Raw genomic sequence first — 11,532 nt, forward strand, 5'->3', positions numbered from 1 at the left:
CGACTATAAAATATCATTGGGAGGACAATGGTATTTGACAAAAAATACTAATGTCGATCCATCACATGCTACTAAGGGACACCAAACCCTAGATAGCATAAACCCTTTTGGATTTTATCTCAACTTGGATATGGAGAAAAGGTCCTTAAAGAATGGGAAAGAAGTATGAGCAATGATGATAATATGCATGAATCTTGGGATAAAGATTCAGCATTTAACTCCCCCTCAAGTTGTTGCATCCTTCCATGAGGCCCTGCTGGCATAATATAAGTGAGAGTAAAAATCACTCCTAGTCGGTAGGATAGCTCCATACTCCACTCCTAATGCTGGATGTAGGGCACACTTCATCTTTTATAGGTAGTCTATCTATCGGTATTGCTCTAAAGTGTCCACCACCGTGTCCCTCCACAAGATAATGACTCTCAAGTGGTAGGAGTAATAAAAGCCATTACAGGGGTGTGTGTGTGTGTGTGTGGGGGGGGGGGGGGGGGGGGGGGGGGGGGGGGGGGGGGGGGTAGGTTTGTTTATAATGGCATCCCGATTTAGACACCGACTCTCATGATATCCAAACTGTGATATTTTTTAGAGTGAAATAAATTATGGTATTAGAAAATGTACTGAGACTACCTCTTCTTCAATAATAATGTCCCCAAAGAGACGTAATAACTGCAACTGAATATAACATGGCCATCTTCCAACTCATATAACACGAACCAAAATAATAAACTATGTAGAAGGACCCATGAAATAATCATCATCCGATATAAGTATTTTTTCTTAGATGTAGAAGCTTAATCATTTTTCACCCACTTTCTTAAATATTTTTGTCAGCTAAACTTATCCACAACATATGGAATAAAATACCTCTTTCTTGTATTTCTTCCTCTTCTCCCCCTCAAGCTAGGATGTAATGGCAGTGATCCCAGCTTGAACTAAATATCGTAGATGTAGCAATAAGCCAAAATAACAGAGACTTAGTAATAAGCCCTTAAATCAGGGAGAAGTGAGATATTTTCCTAAAATAGCAATTAAACACTGACACAAAAAAATTGGCTTAAATTCGGATTTTTTAATACAACTGAATACCTGCATGACCTTTGATTTTTCCAATGCAAATATATCTTTAAATATAGATCAGATCGATATGAAATTTTCTCCTTATGAAACTATACTTAAATAATTTTCATCAAAATATAAATTCTCTTCATAAAATATAATTATCAGAATATAAATAATCTGATAGATTTCGGTCTCTATCATCTGACCGAACTAAGTATTGTTTCTCCCTTTTTTCTAGCATGACCATTGACTCTTCCAAGATCAATTTCTCCTTGTAAAAAATTCATAACGAGAATTGGTTGAATAGGTAAGAAAATAGACTTACATATATTTCTTTTGATATATAATTCTCCATATAAAGTCTCTTTCTTGATAGCATAAAACACCTCAAAATTTGAAGCTTTTTGCTGCTGCTCAAACCTCTTTTGCAATCTGACCTTTGCTGCTTCAAATATCAATTTCTCTTTATAGATAACTCAGATAAAAAATTAGTTGAATAGTTAAAAGAATAGAATTATAGATATTTTTTTATTTATATTTCTCCATATAAACTCTAGTTCTTGAGAGCATGAAATACCTCAAAAGCTGAAGCTTTCTGCTGCTGCTAGAACCTCTTTTGTAATCTGACCTTGGCTCATTCAAATATTGATATCTCTCTGTTGATAGCTCTGATTGGAAAAAATCAATTTTATTTGGAAAATAGACTCAAATATATTTCCACCAATATATAATTTTAAATATGAAAATCTCAGTATAGAGGTGAAAACTCAAATAAAACTACGGGTGTAGAGACTAAAAAACATAACTACGAACCTAGACTTAGGGTTTAGGGTTTAGAGTTTAGAGGAAAGGATCTCATTATCTCTGTGGTTTGACCAAGTAAACTCACAAAACCTGCTCTAATACCATGTTGAATTTATGGAAAAGAGAAATAGATCATTGACTTCATTAACTTATTATATCCAGAGTACATGAGCCTCTATTTATAATAGATAAAAGTAGTAGAGTCCAATTACAATAAAACTACCTTTGTCCCAATTACACCCAAACTCTAACACTTAAAGATAAGTCCTAGCATAATTAAATAACTCAATATAGAAAAAAGACAAACATAACTCAAACTAGAACTCTTCTAGGGCTTGTGAGTCCTTTGTGATCTTCCAACTTATGTGATGAGGATGCCAGCTTGTGGTAATCATGGTGAGTCCTACTTCTTATGGGATTGGGCCCATCTTGTGGGCCTTTCTTGGTCGTGTGACCCATTTTATAATACTCCTAGATATGTGGGCTTTCTTTGATCGTGTGGGCTAGAGCCCATCTTCCAAAAACAAGGAATTCGGTTATTGGGACTACATTGATACATGGTCCAATACGTTCTATTATTAAAACCCTAATCATAGGCATTCCTGGTTTTTCCTATGGGCCAAGGATGTTTTGAAAAGGTAATGCCTTTATCCAACTGGGTATTTAATTGGTGGACAAAATTTGAGCCACCCATTGAGTGTTCCCAGAGCCCATTCAGGCTCAATTTAAATTTTGGACTAAATCCAATCCTGGGCTTAAAGATCTGGAAAAAATCCCAATAGGTGCAGATTTGTTCATATTATTTATGATTTTTCCATCCCTTGGATTTGGCGATGGGACTATACCACATTCTTCAATCAAGAAGGATTGCCAATTCTACAAAGAATCTTCCATGTAAGGTAGTGGAAATTTTTTCCACATAATGATACAAAGCTCGCAAAAATTAAGTCTACTATTCTCCATAATGAGAATTTATTGGGACAAAAAATCTCAGAGGTTTATTATGAACCCAAGAATATGTTAAAAATTAAAAAAACTCAATTAAGAGTTAAACATTCGAATATTTCGGAGGCACAACTTATGAGTTGGCTTTTGGAATCAATGAAGGATTCCCTCTACGATCTTTGCAATGAAGGCAAACCATTATCTTCCAAGCTCATCAATGACACCATGTTAACGTCAGCCCAATATGGTGCAGATGAAGATGGAGAAGATGACGAAGAAGAAGAAGAAGAAAAAGAAGAAGAAAATAATAATCATCAGGCTGAATTACTTCCAGTCAACCAACCTAATGACGATGAACCCACAATGGTGGATTACATTAAAACAATTATACAAATGATGGAGTCAAAATCTAAAAAGAATCATTAATATTTTATTTTTAAGTTTTTCTATGAAGACGACATAATCCGAACAAATGGAAGCTTATCTGACCGCCGAAAAAGTGACAATCTATCATCTCAGCAAAAGAAAATCTTATCCTTCCTGTAATAGCTAGCCAAACTCTCACATCAGCCACACTACAGTTTGCAAACTTGGTCAGCCACACTCAATCAATAATTTTCAATGGGATTTGGAAAGTAGCCACCATAACAATAAAATGTTGAAGGCTGTTAATCAAACCGAGAAATTAAGGGCCAAACTTGTATCAACGCCCAAAAGAATCCAACTGTCCTCAATAATGGAGGATTTGTTCAGCCGCCTCAATTACAGAGGCATCTTTCATAGTTTCTATTGGTGGATTTTAAATGTTATTAAATTTACCTTATAATTTTTAGTCTTGCTATTTCTATATGAGGAGTTATGTATTGTTTTGAAAGGCATTACTTGGAGTTTGTGCTTGTTTCCAAGGTTGCTCGTTGTTTGGCTATTACTCAGTGTGCTTTATGATATGTAAATATAATATTTCAATTTGAATATATTTCATATTTCCTCTATTTTTATTCTCTTCTGTTGTAAATGGACCATTAGTGCCTCATGTTTCCTGGAAAAAACTTGTCTAGCTGAAAATTCTTATCTGGAAACTATTGTAGTAAAGCTATTTTTGCTGAAACAAATTACTTTCTACAACTATAAGGCCTTGTTAGTGCATTCTTTTAGGAACGATGGAAAATTATTTCTAATAAAAATATGACCCTTGGGACCATTACTGCCTCATGTTTCCTAGAAACATTTTTCAAGTTGAAAATTTTTACCAGGGAAAATTCGTGGTAAGGATATTTTTTAAGAAACAATTTTCTTTCTACAACTATAAGGCCTTGTTAGTTCATTTTTCTGGAAATTCTGGAAATGTATTTCTAGTAAAAATACATCCCTAGGGACCTTTTCTGCCTCTTGCTTCCTAGAAACTCTTTTCAAGTAGAAAATTATTTCAAGATTTTTTTGGTAGAAACAAATTACTTTCTAAAACTATATGACCTTGATAGTGATTTTTTTAGGAAACGTTAGGCAAGTATTTCTAGTAAAAATATGTCTCCATATACAATTAGTGCCTCATGTTTCTTGGAAAATATTTTTAAGGTAGAAAATTCTTAGTTGGAAAACTTTGCTGAAAGTTTACATTTTACTACTGTAACACCTTGGTAATGCCTTTTTCAGGAAACATTGGAAAAGTGTTATGGACTCCATAGTATCTAGAGTAACTAGTCAACGTAGAGGGTAGACTATATAATTTGCAGCTTTATTTCATTAGCAGGTTTTAATGTAATTTCTTTCAAAACTGATGGACTCTTGTTTGGCCTATGTTAGCGTCATTCCCTAATTATTTTATAGGGACGTCAGGCTATGGAATGAATTAAGCATTAATCAAATTAGTGTAGTGAGATCGGATTCTCTCTCAGATGAGGTCCTTGGTTGAGTCTCCTTTGAAGGCTCATTCTACCCTAGCCATTGGGCGTTCGAAGCATTCCAAATCCCTCTCAACCTCAGTATTCAATCTGGAAGCTAGAGGAGATCGCTGGGTGACTCGATCCAAGGCAAGGGAACCTAACATCATGGTATCAGATAGGATCACCATTGGCGATTCCTCTTCTCCTGCTGATTTGTGTAATCTGATTGAGGAAAATCGTATTGAGGCTCAAAATCAGGTTGACGAACTCCAAACTGAAGTTTCGCGTTAAAAGTCACTCTTCAGGAACTGATGAATCGAATGGAGGAAGGGTTTGTTTGGATTGTGGCTTCACCAGGAAGTTCCACAAGACCTTCCGACAACCCACTGCCCCATCCCCCTCAACCTCCAACGCATTTGCATCAACCACCTCTTCCAGCCGTGGGAGTCCAAGGACCAGGCCACACAACGGTGCCCAGGTATACCAAATTAGACTTTCCCACGTATGATGGGTCCTCAGACCCTCTAATTTGGTTACAATGGTGTGACCAATTCTTTTGGAATCAAAGAACTCAGCCTGAGGACAGGGTTCCTTAGCTGCCTTCCACATGCTTGACAAAGCACAGCTGTGGTATCATCAATTTAATTATGATCATCATGTTTATGATTGGGAAATTTTTGAAGACTACTGCATGTTACGGTTTGGTCCACCAGCATGCAGCAACCCTCTAGGAGATTTGGTCAATCTCAAACAAACAGGGTCTATTGAGCATTACCAGAAATTATTTCATGAACGGCTTGCCCAAGCTAGTCAGTTTGTGCGTCCGAGCCAATATGTCCACTTGTTTACCGCCGGCCTGGTTGAGGCATTTCGTCTAGAGGTGGAATTACATGACGACCCCCCTCCCCACATCTTTAGCACATGCTATGAACTTGACACTTACACTGGACACCAAACAATGAATATTGAAAGAATCATTGGGGCGTAGACCCCCCTGGCCAGGTCGTATGACACCTGGTGCCCCACCAAACCACAACACACCACTGCGCCAAGGAACACCTCCTTCCACTACATTAGAGACTACCATGTCCACACCCCCAGCACAATATATTAAACACCTTTCCAAATCAGAAATGGACCAGCGAAGGGCTCAAGGGCTGTGTTTTAATTGTGAGGAAAAATATCGAATGGGGTATGTTTGAAAAAGGCTGTTTTGGTTAGAGGTGGAGGATCCAGAAGATAGTACCCCACTAGTGGATGAGGATGACACCGAAGTAGAGGAACCACCAATTTCCATCCACGCCATGACTGGGTTGCACAACACCAATACTATGCAGGTCCACGCTGCCATCCAAAATCTCATGCTACTTGCACTGGTCGACTCGGGCAGCACCCATAATTTCCTCAGCCAACCAGCAACACAACAGTTGGGCTTGCCACTTCAGTATAATTCTGGCATTTCAGTCTCTGTGGCTAGTGGGGACAAGGTTACTAGTGTGGGGTTATGTTCAGCTATTACCTTTGTTATTGAAGGACACACCTTTGTGGCAGATTTCTTGGTCATTCCACTTGCTGGGTTTGATTAGGTTTTGGGGATTAAATGGCTGCAACAGTTGGGTCCAATTTTATGGGATTTCCAGTCCCTTACTATGATTTTTATGCAAGCTCACCACCAGATCACCACCAGCTCACACTCCATGGCACCCATGCACAATTACCATGCACTATCCAGAATCTAAAAGTTATGGACTCAGATCACCGGCAGTTAAACTCCCTCTTGACAGAATTCGTTGTCTTATTTCAGGAGCCAGCTGAACTTCCACCCATACGAGCTTGTGATCATCGAATTCATTAAAGTTTGGCACTGAGCCAGTAGTAGTGCATCCATACCATTAACCGCATGTATAAAAAGATGAGATAGAACGACAATGTCAGCATATGTTAGCTCATGGAATTATTCAGCCCAACCACTCACCATTTTCTTCACCTGTGTTGTTGGTAAAAAAACATGACAACTCTTGGCGATTTTGTGTGGACTACAGAGAGCTCTATGCTCGTAAAGTAAATGATAAATTTCCAATCTCGGTGGTGGATGAACTATTGGACGAGTTACATGGGGCACAATTATTTACTAAGCTGGACTTGCAATACGGATACCATTAGATTCGAGTACACCCTGACGATGTGGAGAAAACTGCATTCCAGACGCATCACGGTCATTTTGAGTTCTTGGTTATGCCATTTGGGCTTTCCAACACCCCTTCCACGTTTCAGGCACTTATGAACGAGGTATTTCGTCCATTCTTACGCAAATATGTCCTGTTATTCTTTGATGATATATTGATTTATAGCAAGAATTGGAAAGACCATCTATAGCATTTGAGACAGGGACACTCCTGCGTGCCCATCATCTCTTCCTCAACCAATCCAAATGTGCTATGGGTACTTCAGAGGTTGCTTATCTGGGCCATGTAATCCCAGCCTCCGGAGTTAAAGTGGACACTAGTAAAATACAAGCAGTTATTGACAGGCCTACACCAGAGTCAGTCACAACCTTAAGGGGATTTTTAGGCCTCGTGGGGTATTACTGGAAGTTCATTCGCGAGTATGGTCAGATTGCCATGCCACTTAACAAGTTACTCAAGCGTAATACCTTCCATTGGTTCAAGACTGTTGCTTCATCTTTTCAGCAATTGAAACAAGCATTAGCCTCTGCCCCGGTTCTCCAACTACCCAACTTTGAGGACCCATTTTTTATTGAATGTGATGCTTCCGGAGGAGGCATTGGCATGGTCTTACAGCAACAGGGCCATGCCATCGCCTATTTTAGCTGCCACCTTGCCCCGCACCACCACAAGTTAGGTACATATGGAAGGGAATTTATCGGCCTATCAAAAGCCATTCAGCATTGGAGGCCTTATCTGTGGGGTCAACCTTTTGTGATACGGACAGACCACTGCAGTTTGAAATACTTGTTGGACCAACACCTCACTACTTCGCTGCAGCAAGATTGGCTGAGCAAATTAATGGGGTTTGATTTTCAGGTGGAGTACAAACCAGGACATCTTAACCGGGGGGCTGATGCCTTGTCCCACATGGACACGGTGGAATCACAGCTGCACGCCATTAGTCAACCCCAATCACTTTTGCTCGATTCCATCCATGATGACATTCATCAACATCTTGAGCTTCTGTAATTGTATGACAAAATCGAGCAGCATACTATGGACACAACTGGGAAATTCAGGACCGCCTCATATTGTATAAGCGACCGCCTCATATTGTATAAGCGTCATATCTATCTCCATCACACTTTCACACTCCTCAACAGCATTATCTCTTCCTTTCACGAAAACACTCATGAAGGCTTGCAGAAGACATATTTCCATCTTAGTCGTGACTTCTATTGGAGGGACATGAAAAGGATCATAGCTGAGTATGTAGCTATGTGCTAGGTTTGTCAACGGAAAAATTCAGAATCGTTAAACCCCACAAGCCTGTTGCAACCTCTTTAGCTACCTTCACAGGTATGGGCAGATATTTCCATGGACTTTGTCAATGGCCTTCCAAAATCTTTCAGAAAATCCATTACTCTGGTAGTGGTGGATAGGTTCTCAAAATATGGGCACTTCATGGCCCTGGCACATCCGTATATAGTGACCCATTTCGCTCAGATTTTCATGGACCAGATTGTCCGCCTTCTTGGCTTACCAGAGTCCATCACCAGTGACTGTGATGCAGTCTTCACCAGTAACTTTTGGACCAAACTATCAAGTGTATCTTTCTAGTATACTCTCGTACAAAAAAGGGTTATGTTAGTAATAATCCCACTCTTCAGCGTTTACTTGTGTTCAGGGATGTCACATTTTTTGAAGACTCTCCATACTATTCTGACAATGCTCCTCCAGGTTTATCTTCAGTACCAAGTTCTCCTTGACCGGTTGTGCCCCATGGTACAAAAACTTCTCAGCCCCCAGAAACATCGGCTGACACTACACCTGCTGAGTTTACGTATCCCACCGAGGTAAGCCATCTTCTCTAATTTTTTTTGGCCCACAATATGATACTCATCCTATCATACAAAGAAAAGAACCTAGATCATGCATCATACCCTCTAGGTCTCATCCCATATCAAATTTTGTGTCTCATCATCGTCTATCCCATGCATGTTGTCAATTTCTCTCTCCTATTTCTTCCATATCTATACCACAGTCCTATCAGGAGGCTCTCAAACATCCAGGGTAGAACGCAGCAATGGATGAACAAATTCAGGCACTTTATGAAAATCAAACATGGGCTACCCATCGGTTGAAAATGGGTGTTTACTATGAAACACAATCCAGATGGATCTGTGGCTCGGTTGAAAGCTCACCTCATGGCTAAGGGCTATACACAATGTTATGGAATTGATTATGAGGAAACCTTCCCTCCAAATGTAAAAATTAACTCGGTACGTGTGTAATTCTCTCTGGCAGGTATATCAACTTGATGTGAAAAATACCTTTCTGAATGGGGACATAATAGAAGAAATTTATATGAAACAACCACATGTGTATGTGGTGGTTGCATATAAATTTCTTCTTTGATGTCCCCATTTAGAAAGGTATTTTTCGCATCAAGTTGATATACCTGCAAGGGGAGTCCGTATGTCAACTAAAAAAAATCCTTGAATGGTCTAAAATAGTCCCCTCATGCATGATTTGAGAAATTTAGTCAAGCCCTCATACATGCAGTATTTTACAGATGCTCTGGAGCTCACTCAGTTTTTATTAAAAACACACCTAGAGGCAATGTAATTCTGGCAGTATTTGTTGATGATATCATTTTAACTGGTAGTGATTCCGAGGGCATCCAGGAAATAAAAGAAAAAATATGTGCTGAATTCAAGACAAAGCATCTTGGACTACTCAAATATTTTATGGGTATTGAAGTATTACAATCCAGACATGGGATTGTGCTATTCCAAAGAAAGTATGCCCTTGATCAATTGAAGGAGACATGAATGTTGGGATGCAAACCAGTAGACACTCCTATGGACTCAAATACAAAATTATGTATAGGTACTTGAGAAGATGTAGATATCAAAAAATATCAGGGACTAGTGGGAAGAGTTATTTACTTGTGTGTAACAAGGCCAGATATATCATATGCAGTAAGTGTGGTGAGTCAATACATGCACAAACCACAACTTAGTCATTGGCAAGCACTTGAAAGGATATTACGATATGTGAAAGGAGCTCCAGGAAGAGGGCTTCTCTATTAAAATCATGGTCACTTCAACATCGAAGGATTCTAAGATGCAGATTGGGCCGAATCCCCAGATGATAGGAAATCTACTTCGGGATTTTGTACAATGGTTGGAATTTGGTTACATGGCGAAGCAAGAAGCAAAATATAGTAGCACGGTCTAGTGCAGAAGTAGAATATAGAGCCATGGCACACACTGTTAGTTAAATCCTATGGATGGGATCTCTTCCCACTGAATTGGTATTCTAAAAAGAAGCTCTGATGGATCTATATGGTGATAATCAAGCAGCAATACACATTACATCAAATCCAGTCTTCCATGAAAGAATAAAGCATATTGATGTGGACTGCCATTTTATACGAGAAAAGTTCCAAGAAGGTCTTTTATCTCTAAAGCATATATCATCACAAAGTCAAGTTACAAATATTCTCACCAAGCCGGTCACACACAAGATTATGTCTACCATCTGTAGCAAGCTGGGCATCTACGATGTTTTCTCACCCCAGCTTGAGGGGGAGTGTTACAATGTGGGATCCACTTACGAGTTGGTTGGACCCACCATGTGGGAAGCTAAGAAGAGTTCTCACCCAAGCTAGCACGAGTTAAGAAGATAAGAAGCACAAGAATAAATGAGTTAGAAGACTTGAAGGTCAAGTGGGACCCACAAAGATACCACGAGCTAGAATTATCAATATGTGCTAGAAGATCATGTGGGACCCACAAGGATAAGGCCATGAGCTGGCCTCCTCCCTTATGTCCATGTACTTGAAGAAGAGTTATAGTTCAACTTAGATTAGATATCTATTAGATTGAGTTATCCTTTCATGATAGACTTATCTTAGAGAGTTGAGTTAGAATGTAATTTGGGAGATTTAAAGGTTAATTGTATAAGGACTCTATCACATCCTCTGCTATCAATAGAGGTGTTGTAATTCAGAATTAATCAAGTTCTACAATTCTCTCTTGGGTAAATCTCTCTCTCTCTCTTTGCTTGTCACACACCTTGTTCCTCTTCTCTTCTTCTCTCTACCCAAGAGCCTTCTTCCCCTTTCCTCCTTTTTTTATCTCTTCCCTTGATTGGAATATTGGAAAAGGGATCCTAAATTCAACAAATACATCTCTAGGGACCATTACTGCCTCATGTTTTCTAGAAACACTTTTCTACCTGAAAATTCTTACCTAGAATTTTTTTGGTTAAGAAATTTTTTAAGAAACAGATTGCTTTCTGCTACTATGTTAGTGTATTTTTAAAGGAAACATTTGAAAAATATTTCTAATAAAAATACGTCTCTATGGACTGTCAGTGCCTCATATTTCCATGAAACACTCTTCAAGCTGAAAATTCTTACTAGGAAAACTTTGAAATAAGGCATTTTTGGCTGAAAAAATTACATTTTAATACTATAAAGCCTTGTTACTGCCCTTTTTAAGGAAACATTGGAAAAAAATTTCTAGTAAAAATATGTGTTGAGGGACCATTAGTGCCTCCTGTTTCCAGGAATCACTTTTTCTTGTTGAAAATTCTTACCTAGAAAATTTTGGTGTAAGGATATATTTTCTGAAACAAATAACTTTTTACATCATTAAGGCCAT

At 38.8% G+C, this 11,532-nt stretch overlaps 1 protein-coding gene across 1 annotated transcript; it reads left to right on the forward strand.

Annotated features, from left to right (window-relative positions):
• The first annotated feature begins 9,018 nt into the window (after positions 1 to 9,018).
• LOC137959420 (uncharacterized) lies at positions 9,019 to 9,693 on the forward strand. Its single transcript, XM_068806802.1, has 4 exons — positions 9,019 to 9,141; positions 9,291 to 9,331; positions 9,435 to 9,565; positions 9,623 to 9,693. Exons 1-4 carry the CDS (start codon positions 9,019 to 9,021, stop codon positions 9,691 to 9,693), a joined length of 366 nt encoding a protein of 121 aa, XP_068662903.1.
• Positions 9,694 to 11,532: the final 1,839 nt, after the last annotated feature.

Source organism: Aristolochia californica, unplaced genomic scaffold (genome assembly GCF_029961685.1).
Source record: "Aristolochia californica isolate CCGP_79_NKW_82.1479 unplaced genomic scaffold, dmAriCali1.0.hap1 SCAF_3, whole genome shotgun sequence".
Classification (NCBI taxonomy): Eukaryota; Viridiplantae; Streptophyta; class Magnoliopsida; order Piperales; family Aristolochiaceae; genus Aristolochia; species Aristolochia californica.